This window comes from Xenopus laevis, chromosome 6S, assembly GCF_017654675.1.
Source record: "Xenopus laevis strain J_2021 chromosome 6S, Xenopus_laevis_v10.1, whole genome shotgun sequence".
NCBI classification, from domain to species: Eukaryota; Metazoa; Chordata; class Amphibia; order Anura; family Pipidae; genus Xenopus; species Xenopus laevis.
In genome coordinates this window covers 48,767,831-48,787,915 of record NC_054382.1, presented here as the reverse complement: position 1 = coordinate 48,787,915, position 20,085 = coordinate 48,767,831, and the positions used below count along the sequence as shown (strand labels likewise).

General features: G+C 38.5%; 1 protein-coding gene across 1 annotated transcript in view; it reads left to right on the top strand.

Moving 5' to 3' along the window:
• LOC108719696 (contactin-associated protein-like 2) overlaps positions 1-20,085 on the top strand; it is a 1,103,988-nt gene that overhangs the window by 770,779 nt on the left and 313,124 nt on the right. The window contains exon 11 of the mRNA XM_041567571.1: positions 5,197-5,303. Coding sequence (XP_041423505.1) covers positions 5,197-5,303 — 107 coding nt within the window. The remainder of the gene's footprint in view (positions 1-5,196; positions 5,304-20,085) is intronic.

Sequence of the window (20,085 nt, the reverse complement as noted above, 5' to 3'; positions counted from 1 at the left end):
GAGTATATTCTGTTAATTTAGCATGGAGACAATAGAACAGTTCTGTTATATCAGTGCCGTGCAAAAGTGGTACATTCAAATTGCAGCGTTATAGGTCCACTACTGTGCAGCATAGAAAGAGCAACAGGAATCATAGAAATGGCCCAGAGCTATGGTGCTCTTTATACCCAAGCTACACCACTCAGGCACCAAAGAGATCAATACAGTATCATAAAGGAGCAGACGGGGTACCTCAGTAATGGGCCTGTGGTGGTACTGTGGATCCTGCAATATGTAGAACTGTCCCACTATGAAGACCTGCACCCTTAGTAATGGCAGCGCAGCATCGTGTCCTATTAGATGAAATTTATTAAAGATGCACAATGTGTTCAAGTATAATGAACTAAGGAAGGACTTAATATATCATAGGAAGGGGCTGAACGTAAACCCTTCATTTAAACCAGCAGGTGTTTTACTGTGTTTTAAGGAAAACAGCAACAGAATAAATATGAAAATAAACTGATAATTTATATCATAATAAGTATATTAAGATCTGTTAACATGGCTCTTGGAGAATGGCTGCAAGAGTCTGAGCTCTGTTTTGGAGTGCAGTGACCTGCAGCTTCCTCCAAGAATACAATACTGACTGTTTTAATCAGCCCTGTATTCGTGATTAGGTGGGTGGGAGATATATATATATATATATATATATATATATATATATATATATATATATATATATATATATATATATATATATATATATATATATAATGTGCTATATATAATGTGCCTCTTGTCTTGCCCCCTACCTGGCCCCTAACTTGGCGAACAAGTTATGGACTGTCAGAAGGCCCAGCCTATGTCAAGGCCCTGCCCTTAAGTGATCATAAACATGTATATATTTATATTCTGATAAATAACACTTTAAATAAAAATGTAAGTAAAGTTATGAAAATATGTGTATGCACTACTAATACAGCATCACAAAGGTATTTAATTTGCAAAAAAAAAGAAACATTTAAGATAGATGACAAACATTTAAAAATAGATTTTAAAGACCTGTAAGCATGGTTGCAATAGGGGCAATAGGGCCCGATACACCTGCGTGCCTCTGCCAACAAACCATTGTCTATGCAGGAAGAAGAGGGCCTCCTGGTACTCTAAGAAATCCACAGGGCCACAGATATATATAAAAATAAAAGCAATTTTTATTGGAAAAAAATATAATTAAATCTCTAAAGGCCCTATGCATTTCGTGCCTAGTAGTGCCTACCACTAATTGTACTTGTGAGTACTTATGAGGTATTCACATTGATTACTTGCAGCACCTTTTTTCTTGCATTTGAAAAATCTATATATCCGCCAACAATCCAACCAACTCAGCCCCCGAGCCACCTAAATCCTGCTCCTTTCACCCCTGGTCCCGTATTAGATTTCTCAGAATTTTAGGTTTAGGCAATTAATATTGAGATTTAGGTCTCATTTCTTATTGCTGTCATCATTACGCTCCATCATTCAATTTTTCTCACCAGCATTGGATAGTTAGTTACCACTCTATGGTATTATTTAATCTGCCAATTGATTATAGTGTTATGTCTGAAAGCTATCACTTAATGGTTACCATCCTATGGTATAATTTAATCTGACTTGTGAAATAAAATCATATGGAGATTATGGTGCAAGACAATCTTTATTGCATCTGTAATTGAGCTGGGGAACCCACTGGAACAGTTTATGTAGATTTTGAATTGTATTTAAGTAAGTAGGTTTTATGAGGCTTTTCATATTTCAGTGTGGTTTGTTGCCCCATGCCAATTGTACCATGTGACACATTCAATTTGAATGATGGACAAATGGGCAAGCCAGTTTATTAAGAACAGCTATTTAGTATACAGTGCTTATTTGATATACAGAATGAAGAAGGGATGTACTACATTTATAACTATAGCTTTATTCATCCTGCAGTTTTTTGACTTGGAAATGATTTTGACATGGAAAATTTTGCTTCATAAAATCCAACACTTGTCTTGGAAAAGCAAAACTCATTCTAGTGAGATAACACAGTGGCACAAGTAATTATGTAGAGCAGTAGCGTAATAGCAGTACATCACTTGTGTTATTATTAAAAATATAATATAAAGCTCAGATCTGCTTCACCTCTCAGGTGATTGGTGACATCAACCCGCCAAAACAAAACACAAACCATTATGTATAGCTGTAAAGCAAGGAGCATGTGCATGAACACTTTCTACTACAAAAGAAGACTTTATTGAATGTTAATGGTAAATATAATTGAAGTGCTAGATGTGCTGTAAGATGTTAACACACACATATATAACATTTAAGGAACCCATTATATCTAAATATAGAGGATTGTACATAAGCATGAACAAGCCATAAAAACTATATCATATGTTTGTGCTCACTTATCCAACTTCACTAAACCAATAAGGCCTAGCTGCTAATTTGGTTGGTATGGCAAACTGACCTAATAAATGTGTTTATGAAAAGCTAAAAGAAAATAAATTAAATATTGAATAATGAATATTTTTGTGTTTTTTTTTTTCAAAACTGAAATTAAATTGGAAAGAGGACCAGTGGTACTTGAAAGCTTGACACACGCTGCATTACATCTGACCTAAACTGCAACTATTCTCATTTTTCTTTCATGGTTTGTTTAGTCTTGTGGAAATAATAAAAGGTGAATATAATTTTTATCTTTTTGTTGTCATTTTATTCCTACTAGATCCTCTGAAGGAATTAATGGCTTAGCTTGTTCACAGCTGTGCCTGACTGCCTACTGGTTCAGCTTCAGTATCACCTAAGATGCATTGGTCTCAGGCTCTCTAGCCTTGTTTATCATCTCTAAAATCCCTCCTGTCTCATATAATCACCTTAACAAATGATGTGTAACCTAGTGGCGAGGGCTGAAATCAAAATAAGTGAGATTAGTGGGCAACAATGAAAATGCAAAACTAGTTCCAACAGTTATCTGGTGCCTGTATAGTTCTCAAAAACAATGGCATCATAATTTAGATATTCCTGCAGCTCTCTGTAGGATAATAAAGGTCTGCTGTAGCCAATTGTAGTCTTCCATTCATAGAATAATAAGAACATCATTAAAAAGTGTCTGTTCTGCCATCAGTGTAGAAAATGTAAGCAATTTTATCATTTGATTTTTTATTATAATTCTGCATATGCCATTCTCAATAACATCTGATATATTCATTATGATCCAAAACTTTTTTAGTTAATTAAAGACTTTACTTTGTCAGTCCCATCTAATCTTATTTCAGAGTCCAAGATATTTGAAACCACTCTAACGATGCAAATTTACTTTTGATCTAAGAGGGAAAATGTGATCATGTACAGTATCTTGGTATTTTCTGACTTTTCAGTCTTATCAGTTTGCTTTTTTTAAAAAGTTAGTTGCATGCTAAAGTTGTTTTGGGGTACTTAAGATTTTTCTCCAAAGAAATTGTTTTTTTAAACAGTTCTTAGATAACTCATCAAAGGTCTTTTACCAGTGGAACATTTTAACAGCACTAGAATAAAACTGTGACACACCTCTGTGATTTATAATAGTCATTGTATATAATTTGCATAGACTATTTATATTAACTATTATACATAATTAACAATTACATAGTTAATTTAGGATGAAAAAGAGAAAAGTCAATTAAGTTAAACCCCTCCCAATGTTAGGAAAGACATTTCTGTAAGGCAGAAGACAGTATTGGGATGGAAATCTCTTTTAAATTAGAAAGCTCCCTGAACAGAAATATGTACAGAAATGTCACCTAAACCCTGCCAATACAGTTGGCAGACTTTGATATATTCAACAACGAATGACAATATAATTTAACAGTTTACCCAAGAAATATTCACAGCTCTCTATTCACTTGAAGAGCAGAAATAACCCCTAAACATATCAGTACCTGATCTAGAATTAAAATAATAGCTTATATCTCATTCCACGTATTGAAAGAAACCGTGATAGACCATCTCTGTTCACAGGCACCAGTTCCCCATCACCCCTTAAGCTTAAACAATAATGCAAACCTGCACATATTTATATTCTACATATTTTATTGTGAAGTGATAGTTTCTGTAAATTGCAAAGAAACAAAGTAAGAGCTTGCATTACACTGTAGGTCTAACGGATGTTGGGAAATTTGCCATACAAGTTATCATGGATTACTTCAATCTGTGCAGATATGTTTATGTAGAAAAAAATACATTTATGTTTATTGTCTGGAGACATTTTTCAAAAAGCACAACATGTTTTCAAACTGTGCAACTTTTTTTTTACTATACATTAGAGTCTATTGGCAATTTTTCACAGTGTAATACTGCAAAACATTTTGCTCATCCCCAGTTATATCTTATTATAGGGAATTGTCTATAAACTTACTTTTTAATGGGTATCTAAAAAATAAAATGACACACAGTGTTAACTCTGCTGTCATTTCAAATGGTCCTCAAAACGTATGAACTGCATAAACATTAAGCAATGATTAATCCAGCAATATCTATTACCAGAGAATTAATAATTAGCATAGCATTATAAATAAATAATACTATTGTTTCCATTGCTCTGTGTTTAAAGATATTTTGATGCTTTGATTTACTCTAAAGACACAGTGCCTTAGGCCAATATATTACATCCAGAGGGGCTGAAGAATCTTTCCAACTTGTAATACAAGATTTGCTGCTTAAAGCCTTTTCTCCTAATATCCGAATACCCATGCTTTGCAGTGCAGGCTGATTATTTTCCATCAAAGCCAGCAGGCACACAGCCACCTCATTACCCTTTTACTAATGAAAGGTAGCCCCAGAAAATCACTTCAATCTTTTTGTATGCTGTTACACTTGTATGATGTGTTACAAATCCTGGGCACTGGAAAAGCAGGGAAAATACAAGAAAATTGTTTATTTTTTGTTTTGCTATGTCTGTTTTCTTATTTCTAACATTTATGGAGTTTAGAGAAGCTAATCTGCTCTATCAGCAAATGTCTTGAAGTACTACTTTCTTTAAATTGGAGTTATTGGATGCCACATATCATCTTCCATCAAATGGAATATGCCATCACCATTCATTATACAGTTTGTATTAATAAGGATTAATAGCTAAGACTGCTGTTATTCATTACACTGACAGGTTGAAATTTGGTCACTATTAAAAGTATTTCCTTATTATTATTATTTTGGCAGATGTGTTCCTAATAACTGTGAACATGGTGGGAGGTGCACTCAGACATGGGATAGCATGACATGCAACTGTGAAGGAACTGGGTACACAGGAGCAACATGCCACAACTGTAAGTATAACAGTTATATGTGAATAATCAGACATATGTTGGGGTTTAAAGCTTGGACCGTTGACTCAAGCTACACATAAGTCCATAAATATTTAGACAGAGACAACTTTTTTTCTAATTTTTTTTCTATACATTACCACAATGAATTTTAAATGAAACAACTCAGATGCAGTTGAACTGCAGACTTTCAGCCTTAATTCAATGGGTTGAACAAAAAGATTGCATAAAAATGTGAGGAACTAAAGCCTTTTTTTAACACAATCACTTAATTTCAGGGGCTCAAAAGTAATTGGACAAATTAAAAAACTGATCATAAAATGTTAATTTCTAATACTTGGTTGAAAACTAGCGATGGGCGAATTTGCGCCGTTTCGCTTCGCCAAAAAATTCGCGAATTTCGCGCGAAATTTGCGAAACGGCGAAAAATTCGTGAAACGGCGCCGGCGTCTCGTTTTTGACGCCGGCGCCCGTTTTTCCGACACGAATTCGCGCCTGGCGAATAAATTCGCCCATCACTATTGAAAACCCTTTGCTGGCAATGACAACCTAAAGTCTTGAACTCATGAACATCACCAGATTCTGGGTTTCCTCTTTTAATGCTCTGCCAGGCCTTTACTGCAGCGGCTTTCATTTGTTGTTTGTTTGTGGGCCTTTCTGTCTGACGTTTAGTCTTCAACAAGTGAAATGCATGCTCAACAGGGTTCAGATCAGGTGACTGACTTTGCCATTCAAGAATATTCCACTTCTTTCTTTTTTTTTTTTTTTTTTGAAAGGTAAGTTTTATTTCCTTTTGAACACGAACAATCATACATACATTACAAACAGTTGAGCAGACTGACACAAGTAAGGTACACAAAATAGGTATAAAACAGAAGTTGACTCTGTGCATACTAGGGTAAGCATTGCTACTAGAAAGAGATGGAGAATTGTTATATCACAATGGCTAAGATATTTATCAGGCAGGTCAGGGCTAGTGAAACCTCCATCGCTACTGCCAAGAAGGGTTGTCCAGACACAGCTCAATCAGGGGGGTTCGGATCAATGTCAGCCCACGGGCCCCATATGTTGTCAAATTTCGTCAGGGCGCCCCTGGACTCGTAGGTAAGTTTATAAAGAGGTACTACACTGTTAACCAGGTGCACCCAAGCTCTAAGGGAGGGTGAGAGGTTGCCCATCCAGTGCATTGCTATAGTTTTCTTTGCATAAAAGAGGAGGATGCGGTAGGCAATTCTGGGATATTTGGCTGGGACCAGTTCCTCTAAGACCCCCAGCAGACAAACAGTTGGAGAGATGACCCTTGGGAAATCTAGGTTGTCCGCTAAGTAGTTTACCACTCTCGTCCAGAAGTCTAAAATATGTTGGCACTCCCATATTAGATGGAAGAAGTCCGCGCCCGGTTGCTGACACCTAGGACAGTTGTCGAGAGGGATTCGGCCCATTTGTTTAAGGCGTATAGGGGTTATATATACATGGTGTATAATTTTATACTGTATCAGCTTATCTTTTAGAGAAATGAGACCAGTGTACACATTGTCTATCGCCTCCTCCCAGTCATCCTGAGTAAGACCTATAATTTTAGTAGTCCACCAGTCCTGAGTAGTCAGGAAGGGTTTAGGACCAGATAGGAGAAGCCGGTGGTATAATCGGGACACCAATTTGGAGGGGCTAGGGTCACAGAGTATTTCTTCTATGACCAGGGAGGACTGTTGGGGGGTAAGGGAATGAAATTGGGAGTGAAAGGCATGTCGTAGCTGAAGGTATTGGAATAGTAAAATTTGCGTAGGGTGGGTCTTACGTTGGAGAGCACGGTATGTGGGGAACGTCTGTGGATCAAGGAGGTCTTTCAGGCATTTAATGCCTTGGTTTGGCCAGAGGATGAACTCTGGTAGGCTTCTGAAGTGAGGTAAGTAGGAGTTTCCCCACAAAGGCAAGTGAGGGGACATTATTGGAGGTTCACAGCCCAAGACCTTGAGGGCTACCATCCAGGATTTGTAAGGGGTGGTTAACGTAGTTGGTAGAGAGCTGTAGTCCTTAAGGGATCGGTATGGGAAATTACGAAGACCCTCCCACGAGGCTACGAGGAGGGCCTGTAACTGTGAGTTGGGGTTATACGGGTCTGGGTTAAGGCACCAGTGGAGGTAATAGATTTGTGAGGCCAGGTAATATAAATGGAAGTTAGAGAGGGCCAGTCCACCCTCCTCACACGGGGCACATAACTTGGTCAAAGCAATTCTGGGTGCTTTATTGTTCCAAAGGAAGGGGACCATGATCTGGTTAAGGCGCTTGAAGTAAAGTTTAGGGAGATATATAGGTGCGTTGTGGAGCAGATAAAGGATTTTGGGAAGATAAATCATTTTAATAATGTTGACTTGGCCCCATAACGATAAGGGAAGTTTGGTGCATCGGTTCCGTGTGGTAGTCATGTTGGCTAGGATTGGGTCTAGATTGAGAGAGACATATTTTGCAACATCAGCATGAATGGTCACACCCAGGTATTTGAACTGACTGGCCCATTCTAGAGGGGTCTCGGCTGGCAAAGATTGGGGTTGGTTAGGGTCTATGGGGAATAAGACCGACTTTTCCCAATTCACCCGTAGGCCAGAGAATGAGCCAAACCGGTTGACCAGGTCCAAAAGGGCAGCAAGGGAGTCATTAGGGTCAGCCAGGTATATAAGAAGGTCATCAGCAAATAGAAATACCTTTTCCTGCACGGTGCCATACGTTAAGCCTCTTATTCGGGGGGAGTGCCTGATCAATATTGCCAGGGGTTCAATCGCTAGGGCAAATAGAACCGGGGAGAGGGGGCAGCCCTGTCTCATTCCCCTTGTCAATGAGAAGGGAGGCGATATAAGGCCGTTGACTCGAACTCGCGCCGTGGGACTCCTATAGAGAAGCTTAATCCAGGTCAAGCACCGAGGGCCGAACCCAAAACGGGTCAGAACCTCCCACAAGAAGTCCCACTCCACTGAATCAAAAGCCTTGGCAGAGTCTAAAGAGGCTACGACTCTGGTGCCCGTCTCTGCGTGAGTGATTTGCAGGTTAGTAAAGAGTCTGCGAAGGTTAATATTGGTGGAGCGCCCAGGCATAAAGCCAGATTGATCTGGGTGGACAAGGTCTGGGACCACTCGTTGGAGGCGAGAGGAGAGTATTTTGGCTAAGATTTTAGCATCCGTGTTAAGCAGAGAGATAGGGCGGTAGGAAGAGCATCTAGTAGGGTCTTTTCCCGGTTTAGGGATAAATACTATGAGGGCTTCAGTGAATGAAGGGGGCAGTGAGTTATTGTCAAAAGCACTTTGAAGTGTGTAAAGGTATTTTGGGACAATTTGTTCCGAGAGGGCTTTGTACCAGTCCGGAGGGAGGCCATCCGGTCCTGGTGTTTTATTAGGAGGTAGTGAGGCAATAGCATCCGTAACCTCTTGGGGGGTGATAGGCGCATCTAAGAAAGCTTGGTCATTAGGGGAGAGAGTAGGCATAGGGATGGAATCTAAAAACTGCTGGAGTTGGGCTTTGGAATAAAGTGCCGATGTGGTGTACAGTGTTTGGTAAAATGTAGCAAATTCTTGCGTTATAAGCCTAGGTTCCGTAACCACTGAGCCATTGTCTAGTACGATGCGAGAAACTGCAGATGGTGCAGTTTGCTGTTTGGCCAAGAACGCCAAAAGTTTGCTGTTTTTATCACTCTGGTCTAAAATTCTTTGGTTTTGGTAGAGCAAGGCTTTCCTGGTTAGAGAAATAGAGGTCGTGGAGAGGGTGTGTTGAGCTTTTAAGAGATCAGTGTAGTTGGCCGGGGTAGGATCCTGAGTGTGTATTGCAAGAGCATTCTGAAGTTCATTTTCCGCAACTGTAACTTGTTCTACGCTATCATTTGTGGCTTGTGAGATTGCCCCCATAAGAGCACCTCGTATGACTGCTTTTGAAGCATCCCACAAGGTTTGCGGGGAGGCAGAACCAGCGTTATGGGTCCAGTACTCCCCATAAGCCTTCGCATTTGCGGTAGCCACAGTTGTATTTTTGAGCCAAAGAGGGCTTAGACGCCATAATTTATCTGTGGCTGCAGGATTCCACCGTAATGTGAGTTGTAGCGGGGAGTGGTCAGAGAGGGATTGGGGTAAATACTGGACCTGGTCAACAAGAGGCAGGAGCTCTACTGAGGCAAGGGCGAGATCTATTCTCAAAAAGGTCTTATGGGTTGGAGAGTGGCAAGAGAAGATTCGTTGAGATGGATGCTTCCATCTCCAGGGGTCAGTCAGTTGTAAGGCCTCTGCCCATGTGGTGAGTTTGGTGAGGGTGTGAGGGTCGGGGCCTAGTTTGTCCAATGAGGGATTCAAACAGCAGTTAAAGTCCCCCAAAATACAGAGTGGACTGGGGGGGAATTCAGTGAGCTTGGTCACTATTAAGTCCAGGATCGACACTGCGAATGGCGGCGGCATATATAAGTTAACTAACAGAATGGGTTTATTGGCAATAAGGCCATGGAGTATCAGGAATCTGCCGTAGTGGTCTAGGTGGAGCTTCAAGAATTCAAATGGCAGACTCTTTCTGATTAGTATAGAGACCCCCCTCGAGTGCGATGAGAAGGTGGAGTGGAAGTGCCATCCCACCCACGGCTTTTTTAATGCCAGAATTTTTTGCCCAGTGAGGTGCGTCTCCTGAAGGAGAAGGATAGAGGGGGGTATTTTTTCAGATAATTGAACATTAGGCTCCGCTTAAATTAGGAATTGAGTCCCCGCACATTCCATGAGAGGATCGATATGTTAGCCATAATACACAGGTAAAGGTATATGCCAGGCCAAATGAAGTGTCCATCCCTTAACATAGAGCAATGAAAAATGTATAGAGAGTACATTATGCATACAAATTACATCATTCAACATAGCTTGAGCAGTCTGCAAAACACATTGAAACATAAACCCAAAAATAGTACATACCCAACCCACCCTACTCACCCCCCAAACTTGAGCGAGTCTAATACCCATAACACTTACAAACCAAAATAGAGGAAGAATATTCCACTTCTTTACTTTAATAAGTTTCTGGGTTGCTTTGGCTGTAAAGCTTTGCATTGTCCATCTGTATTATAAAACACCTCACAATAATAATAATAAAGCTGGATTTGAGCAGACAGTACGTCTCTGAACACCTCAGAATTCAGAGAGGTTTGAGGTGGTCCAATCACTCCATATCATGAACCTACCCACATTATGGATGAGTTAGACTTCTTATGGTGCCTGCATCATGCAACCCAACTTGAAGCTCTACTTATGCTCCTTTTTTATTGCATATCTTTTCTGTACCCCTGATGGGAGGTGGAGTCACATCCTCTACAAAAAACATTTTCCTGAGGAGAGATGTGTAAATAAAGTTGAAAACATTTTTTTTTTTTTAAATATCCAGAAGTCTACCATATGTTTATTAAATTTCAGTTATCAAGATACAGTATTTCCAAATTAAATAAATCCAATTAAATTTGATCTTGCTTTCATGAGCATTACCATATTTGTTATATTAAGCAACATAATGAAGCTTTTGACACACTGACTAATGTTTATTAATTCATCATGTGAAGGTGTTGTGCAGAACGCACACATAGTTGACAGTGATTGCTCATGAGGTCCACTGTGTGAATGAATTTGCATGTTTATAAATGCATGCCTTTTACAGTACAGCTACATGTAACCTGCTCAACTAGTTAGATGAAGTTGAAGAATATTAATTGTTGTAATGCAAGCAAACATTACCAGAGGCTGCCAGTAAAATAATATCTGAATACTATCTGATAATATCTGATGATTGTCAGCTTTGCATCATCTATGGTAACTGCAAGCACAACTGTGTGGGCAAAAAAGGCAGTTACTTAATATGATTAATCTTGTAAAAGTATATGTGTACAGGTATATGAATCTGTTATCCAGAAACCTGTTATCCATAAAACTTTGAATTACGGGAAGGTCATCTAACATAGACTCCATTTTAATTAAGTAATTCAAAATTTTAAACATATTTCCTCTTTCTCTCTAAAAACAAATAATTACCTAGCACTTGATCCCAACTGATAAATACATAATCCTTACTGGTGGTAAAACAATCCTATTGGGTTAGTTTAATGTTTTAATTATTTATTATTTTTAGTAATTTTAAGGTATGAAGATCCAAATCCTAATCCAAAAATACAAAAATCTCATATAGACCCATTATAAACTAAAAATTGAACATTTCTATATAATAATAATAATAATAATAAATAAAACAGTATATTGTGCTTTATCCCAGCTAAGATATAATTAGTCTATATTCATAGCAAAACAATGCTATTGAGTTTAATTAATGTTTCATTGATTTTTTAGTAAAATTAAAGAATGGTGATCCTAATGTAGCCATGTCTGACATCATCGCACTTGGTACAAATTTTAAATATTTAAAGGCACTACATTCCTATTCATATTACCCATTGCCTATCTATTCCCTAATAGTTCCTGGGTGCACTTATAGTTTTGATTTCTGTTCTGTACCGACCCCTGCTCATTCTTCGCATAATGACTTTGTACTGCCTTACTGATTGGTATTGACCTAGGCTTGTGACCTCTACTACGCCTCTGGCTCCTGATTTCTTTCCGTGCTGTCTGTTTGGCATTGACCCCAACCCTCCCTCGACTGTGCTCCTTATTCCCCATCTTTCCTGTAAACATTTAGTTCCCTTATCTGCCCAGAACTCTCTCCTTGGTCCTCTCATTTTAATACCTGACAGCATCTAAGTAGAGGAGGTCTCCTCCCAAAACGAACAGCGCCTGTTATAGGTGGAAGCGTGAGATGTGACCGGGACTTTGGTGTTTATTCTGGGTTTTGGGATACCTTAAGTTACAACTGTGGTAAATAATCAGAATCACAGATATCTCTTGCATTAATGAATGTGTTTATTAACATTCAGATGATTTAACACCTGAGAAGGTCAGTAGTACATCACTTGAATAATAGTGATGGGTGAATTTGCAAAACGGCGCTGGCGTCTTGCTTTTGACGCTGGCGTCCGTTTTTTTTTTGACGCAGACGAATTTTCTCCAGCGAATTTTTGCAGCCGTTTCGCAAATAGCGAAAATTTGCCGCGAATTCGCACCTGGCGAATAAATTCACCATTGAATAATAGTAAAAATATTCAGAACAAATCTTTCCAGAGGTAAAGGAGCATGTATGTGCAGTTGGTAATAGCACTCAAAAAGATCCATAGGACCAAAAAATTTTAGTTAAAAAATATATCTTTATTAGTCATAGTTAAAAAAGTATACTTGCATCTCCATCCGCCCTATGTGTTTCATACCTACAAGGACACTTGTCATGGGCTATGATGTCACCCACAGGATATGAGCATTTAAACAAAAACAACCAATCAAAAAGAAAAAGAAAAAAACAGAACAGTCCTTAAAGAGAGAGCATAGCATACAGTATATGTCCCGAAGCAACTATTTAAACATTTTTAAAATGTACAAAATATACAATGGATTTTCACAATAAATATATTTTAAATGAACAAAGCGTGGACATGAATGATAGCAACAAGAATGCACAGTGTATATAGAAGCAATAAGAATACACAATATTTGTAAAAGGTTACAACTAGAATGCACAATGTATATAGGAGGTACAAACATCTTATTAAGAATAATAGCATGAAACATCAAATTCGGAATTCATGCAGAAAGGTATCCTGGTTTTGAGATTGAAAATCCAAAAAACTTCTCTTTTGGAAAGGATTTTAAACAGATCGCCAATACGGTTGTTAAGGTTAACTCTGTCAATGCCTTGTATGCTAAAGCAGCCAAGGTCCCCAGAATTACATAAATGAAAATATTTAGAGACATTAGTGTCTGTATATTAATATCAGATAGGTGTTCTCGGATTCTCTCCTTCAGTTTATTGGAGGATTGTCCTACATATTGGCTTTTACATTTCAAACATGTGATGAAATATACCACATTTTTGGTGTTACAATTGATATACTGTCTAATATTTTGGGTTATGCCATCAATTGAAGCAACCAAGATGTCTCTTCATCTAACACATCGTGTGTCCCCAAATTTATAATTACCCTTTTAGCCATTAGCCAAGTAGGGCTTTTCTCTTTCTTGGTTTTAATCATACTAGGTGATAGCATATTACTCAGCGTAAGGCCTTTTCTAGTGACACATTTGCACCACAAACTCAAAATAGCATTTAACTTGTTAGAGACATTTTTTTCATTGATACGTTTAATCATTGGATATTGCAGACTATAGGTTAATACGCACAATGGTTTATCCACACTAGGGGGCAAATTTACTTATGGACGAATATCGAGGGTTAATTAACCCTCGATATTCGACTGCCAAATTGAAATCCTTCGAGTTCAAATATCGAAGTCGAAGGATTTAGTGCAAGTAGTTAGATCGAAAAATCGTTCAATCGAACGATTAAATCCTTCAAACTAGAAGGATTTTAAACCAACGATCGAATGATTTTTCTACGACCAAAAAATTGTTCCAAAGCCTATGGGGACCTTCCCCATAGGCTAAGATTGACTTCGGTAGGTTTTAGGTGGCGAACTAGGGGGTTGAAGTTTTTTTTTAAAGAGACAGTACTTTGACTATCGAATGGTCGAATAGTCTAACGACTTTTAGTTTGAATCGTTCGATTCGAAGGTCAAAGTAGCCAAAAAAACATTTGAAATTCGAAGATTTTTTTATTCTATTCCTTCACTCGAGCTAAGTAAATGGGCCCCTAGGTGACGACTTTAAACTACCTTGGGAGAAATATGTTTCTGAAGGAGAGAATCTGTGGAAGTGGAGTTCTTTGCCATCAGTGGAATGTATTTGGCTTGATTAGTCAAGATGGGATAGCCCCTTAGTAAATACATATTCCCCAACATTGAACAATTGATATGTCCATCACTATGTGGATACTTTATATATAACTACCTATGTTGCACTGCCTAACTTTAGCGGTTACTTTTTTAAAATGTTTGCATAGGATATAATGAATTGCTTCATGAGTTATACTTTCACTTTTTGTTACATTTAACACTGACATTATGTACAGTATTTGTTTATTTTTATAGAAGCACTTTATATGTCTATTTATGTCTACTATCTATCATCGGCATCTATCTCAAGATAGTCTGTATATATATATAATAACTACGATCTGCAAACATATCACAACCACCAAGCTGGTTACGATCATTCAACTGTATCATTTCAAGATGTGTGCTAATTTAGCACCTTAAAATATAAATTTTGTTCTCCCCTTACTAAGGAAAAACTATTGTGTATGCAGATTTTCAGTATGAGGCAGCCCTGAGACAAGATGGAAATTTCTTTCTGGCAGAGAATCTCAATTGGTCCCCTAGTTCATAAAAATGAGGGAATGAAAAAATATTAAATTAATTGGATTGCACTTGCTAGTTTGGATTGATGAGGAGCCTAAGGTAGGAATCCTCAGTAGTCAGAGACTATGGGAAGATTTAAGAAAATCTGAGTTGACCGACTGAATTAATAGGACTTTTTTTGAATGTTAAAAAAGTCACAAAATATTCTTGCATATTTTTTTGTAGAAATAAAGTTGCATGCAAGCGAGAATATCATTGTCCCATTTATAAAAATAAATTAATTAAGTTGTTAGAGAATATTCCCATTGACTTCTATACATAGTAACATAGTAACATAGTAACATAGTAAGTAAGGTTGAAAAAAGACACATGTCCATCGAGTTCAACCTTTTTTTTTTTTTTTGTTTATTAACTACCTATCTGCCAGTTGATCCAGAGGAAGGCAAAAAAAAACCCATCTGAAGCCTCTCCAATTTGCCTTAGAGGGGGAAAAATTCCTTCCTGACTCCAAAATGGCAATCGGACTAGTCCCTGGATCAACTTGGACTATGAGCTATTTCCCATAACCCTGTATTCCCTTACTTGCTAAAAAGCCATCCAACCCCTTCTTAAAGCTATCTAATGTATCAGCCTGTACAACTGATTCAGGGAGAGAATTCCACATCTTCACAGCTCTCACTGTAAAAAACCCCTTCCGAATATTTAGGCGGAACCTCTTTTCTTCTAATCGGAATGGGTGACCTCGTGTCAGCTGGAAAGACCTACTGGTAAATAAAGCATTAGAGAGATTGTTATATGATCCCCTTGTATATTTATACATAGTCATCATATCACCCCTTAAGCGCCTCTTCTCCAGCGTGAACATCCCCAATTTGGCCAGTCTTTCCTCATAGCTAAGATTTTCAATACCTTTTACCAGCTTAGTTGCCCTTCTCTGTACCCTCTCTAATACAATAATGTCCTGTTTGAGTGATGGAGACCAAAACTGTACGGCATATTCTAGATGGGGCCTTACAAGTGCTCTATACAGTGGAAGAATGACCCCCTCCTCCCGTGACTCTATGCCCCTTTTAATACAGCTCAAGACCTTATTTGCCCTTGATGCTGCTGACTGGCATTGCTTGCTACAGCCAAGTTTATCATCTACAAGGACTCCAAGGTCCTTTTCCATAATGGATTTGCCTAGTGCAGTCCCATTAAGGGTATAAGTGGCTTGGATATTTTTACATCCCAGGTGCATGACTTTACATTTATCAACATTGAATCTCATTTGCCACTTAGCTGCCCAGATTGCCAGTTTGTCAAGATCCTGTTGCAAGGATGCCACATCCTGGATGGAATTAATTGGGCTGGATAATTTTGTGTCATCTGCAAATACTGATACATTACTTACAACACCCTCCCCTAAGTCATTAATGAACAAGTTAAATAAAAGTGGACCCAATACTGAGCCCTGGGGGACCCCACTAAGAACCTTACTCCAAGTAGAGAATGTCCCATTAACAACCACCCTCTGTACCCGATCCTTTAGTCAGTTTCCTATCCATGTGCAAACGACTTCATTAAGCCCAACAGACCTTAGTTTAGAAAGCAGTCGTTTGTGGGGCACAGTATCAAACGCTTTGGCAAAATCCAAATAGATCACATCTACTGCCCCCCCACTATCCAGAATCTTACTTACCACATCATAAAATGCAATCAAATTCGTCTGACATGACCTATCCTTCATAAAGCCATGCTGATTGTTGCTCATAAAGCCATTCATTAGGACAAAATTTTGAATGTGATCCCTTAACAAGCCTTCAAATAATTTGCCCACCACAGATGTCAAGTTTACTGGCCTATAATTGCCAGGCTGAGATCGTAATCCCTTTTTAAATATTGGAATAACATCAGCTTTTCTCCAATCCATAGGCACCATACCAGATGACAGTGAATCTGAGAAAATCAGAAATAAGGGCTGGTCTAAAACTGAACTAAGCTCTCTTAGAACCCGGGGGTGTATGCCATCAGGCCCTGGAGCCTTGTTATACAACCTTGCCATAAATTGCTGATAATTTTCTGGTGGATTTTCTTTAATAAGTTCAGACTTTTCAAGGTTTTTGAAAATACTTGTGTATTTTTTCTTTGTTTTTTCTCTGCATATTTCTTGAATCAAGAAAAAACTCCAACTCAACTTTTGATAAATCAGACCCAAAATGTAATGTAAATATAATCGAACTTGAGAACGGAAGGCATTCCTTTGTAATTTAGCAGTTTGTTTGCTGTCAGTTTCTGGAGATCTCCTTTGTTAGAAACAGACAGGTTAATCCCTATATGCTTGCTTGTTTTTACAACATAGAATTATACATACAGTTTAAATAGTACAGATAAAAACAGATCTAACTGTTTCTGTTATATCAAATAGGATTTAAAACCTCTATTCTGTCTTCCAGCTAAACGTAGAATAAAGCTACAGGATTATAATAAAATAGGTCATCTGGAGACAAATGTCCTGAGGAATTTTGCTGGTATCATGCAGCCAAGGTTTAAGCGTAATCCTTCTCCTCTTTTATTGCATCTTAAAGAGAGGGGATTTAATTGAGGTTAACATTAGGATTTACATCGGGGTTTTTTCAGCTACATTTCAATAAACAATAAATAGTGTTATAAACTGTTAAAAATGCTGCCTTGGGAATCTAGCAACTCTTGAAAAAAGCAGGATTTTGACTTCTGCACCCACTGTCACTTATAACTCTAACTGAAATCAGGTCATTTAAAGGTATGGTGTTGTGGGTCTGTTCATTGTGTGAATTATTTATCAAAATTGCATACTCAGTAATATTTTATACTGTTATACAATGTTTCATTGAACCTGTTGTATACCACACGTGTGTGGCGTGTGTGTGTGTGTGTGCGCGTGTGTGAAAATTACATTTATTTGTGATCAAGACCACATATAAAAACAGCTGTACAGATACAGGATAAGATAAAAAGGTAAAATAAGTTAAACAGGCACCACTGTTAAACAAACTTACTGAGAACAAAGAACCCAGGCAACGGGCACAGCTCTGTACATATTGGCAAAGGGAAGCAAGTTTCAGTCTCAATCTAAACCACTACCTCAATGGACTAATACCCAAGGGGGGTACCAACTGCAATCTACTGGGCTGCAAATACCCATCCCTTACCTAAGGTTGTCAAGTTTGGTGCGATCCAAAGGGGCAGAGTTGCCGACATCAGGGGCGACACCAATGATGCCAGGAGAGTCCCATAACTTAGGAGACAGTCTTATCAGTTTTCTGACTTCTAAAGACCAGGCACGTAGTTTTGAACCAGGCAGCTCATCTAAAACTGGGCTGAGCTTTTCACAGGACAGGTGGTAGCCCAATTTTTACCACTCTTGCAAGCATTCCCCTTATCATCACTAATGTAAATCAAGGGGCATCACCTTAACCCACTCCACCACCACCTTCCAAGGCAACCTAATAGGGTGGGGCATTGCTCCATTGTGTCTAAGAAGACATGGACTAAGAAAATGGACCAGGGAAAGTCTATTATGACTTATATAAGCTACCCAACTCTCCCTTTTCTATGCATTTATTTGACCATCCAGCTTACACTCTCCCTTGCTAGCCATTTTAATGCTTCCATGCACTAACAATGCTAAACATTAATCCATAGTTTAAAACCTGGCATAACACAGCATGTTTAGCTAATAAATGAAACTATAAATGATTATAATGCAACTCTTGACAAAGCCACGCGTTGTGGCGAAACAGCTGTCGAGGTTCAGCGCTGCATTGGCTGCAGGGTGTTCCCTCTTGGACTGCATTCTGGCGTGACTGGGGGAGGTCAGGGACAACAATATCGCACAGCCGCTCCAAGGATCCTCGGACTTATTCGTGAGCATAACCCGTGAGACGGTCTGTATAACTTCATTTCTTATGAGGGCTACAGAACCGCTACAATAAGCGGTGGATTTAGCACTTGCGAACATTTGGGATGTCCTTGGGAATACATGCGGTGAAACTTTTACTTGGATGGTTTAATCGCCATTGCTTACTGTAGGCGAGTTAACTCCTTCCCCAGGCCTATACAGACCCCAGCATGTCCAGCAAGTATTAATCCACGGATTGGAGTCATTTAAATACCGACACATAAACACCAAAGACTCAGGGGTTCCCCCCCCCTGTAAATCTGTTTCATATTATATGAAGTAGGGGACATTCACATGCTGTTTATTCAAGAACTTTGGAATCTTTCTTTCGTTTAGGATCAAGATGGACTCATTCAACTGAACCCTATCGAATTATTGTATTTACAAACGTCCACCCACAATCTTGTTCCTAAGCTTTTCCATTACATTTTTCGTTACTAATTTATTACCACACTTAATAGCATGCTAATTTTTCCCTTAGTTGGTTAATATAACCAGCTTTTGGGTTTCTGTCCTCTTAGAAGGGATCCCTTCAGCTCTATATGCAGCGCTGCTTATTATTTTAAATGGTTTTAATCTCACTGTTTCAATATGGCATTGTGGTGAATAAAAATTGCTTTTTATTTTACTTTGATATTTAATTATTATCATTTTGCTTTCAGATTTTTTCAGACATATGTAGTGTGGGGAGAAGTCCCTTGTGTTCTTTTGGTTTACATATTGCTAATTTAGTGGACACCTCAACACTACAAGTCTGCCATTACCTCATTAAGCCTCATCTGAGTCTCTTTTGCACATATTGATTTTAATGCATTCTGTATGACAACAGAGTATAATCCATAAAGCAAAGCATATGGCCTGGAGATATTTCTATTTGAAAGGCTTAAAATGCTTACAACTTATATACTGTATGTGTCAATGGTATCTCTGCGTCACCAGATGTGTATTGAGAAAAACTGACTGGACATCTAAAGGTATATCACTAGAAGTCTGTAGAGAGTTTAAAAAGGAGACTTTAAAACAAATCTGTGTTTATGAACTGAAATGTAAGATTTTTTTATAGAAAGCATGTTTTTTGCAAAATCGAACTTCTCAGTAAATATTTTCTGTGATCCCTCAGCCAAAATCCTTTGAACTTTTCAACCTACTCGAACCCAATATGTTATTCTTATTAACCCACCAGAACAAAAAGTGCATCTGCAGCATGTCAGGTAGGGATGTAGCGAACTGCCGTTTTGGTGTTCGCGAACGCCGTTCGCGAACACCGTTCGCGAACACCGGCAAAAATGCGAACAGTTCGCGAACAGTTCGCGCACTTCGAACACCCGCAAAATCGTTCGATTCGAACGATCGAAGGATTTTAATCGTTTGATCGACGATTTTCGTTCGAATCGAACGATCGAAGCCATTCGATCGAATGCTTTTCATTCGATCGAATGCTTACAATCGTTCGAATGAATGGAAATCGTTTGATTTTAGCGGTCGAAGGAATCGAATGGTCGAATGGT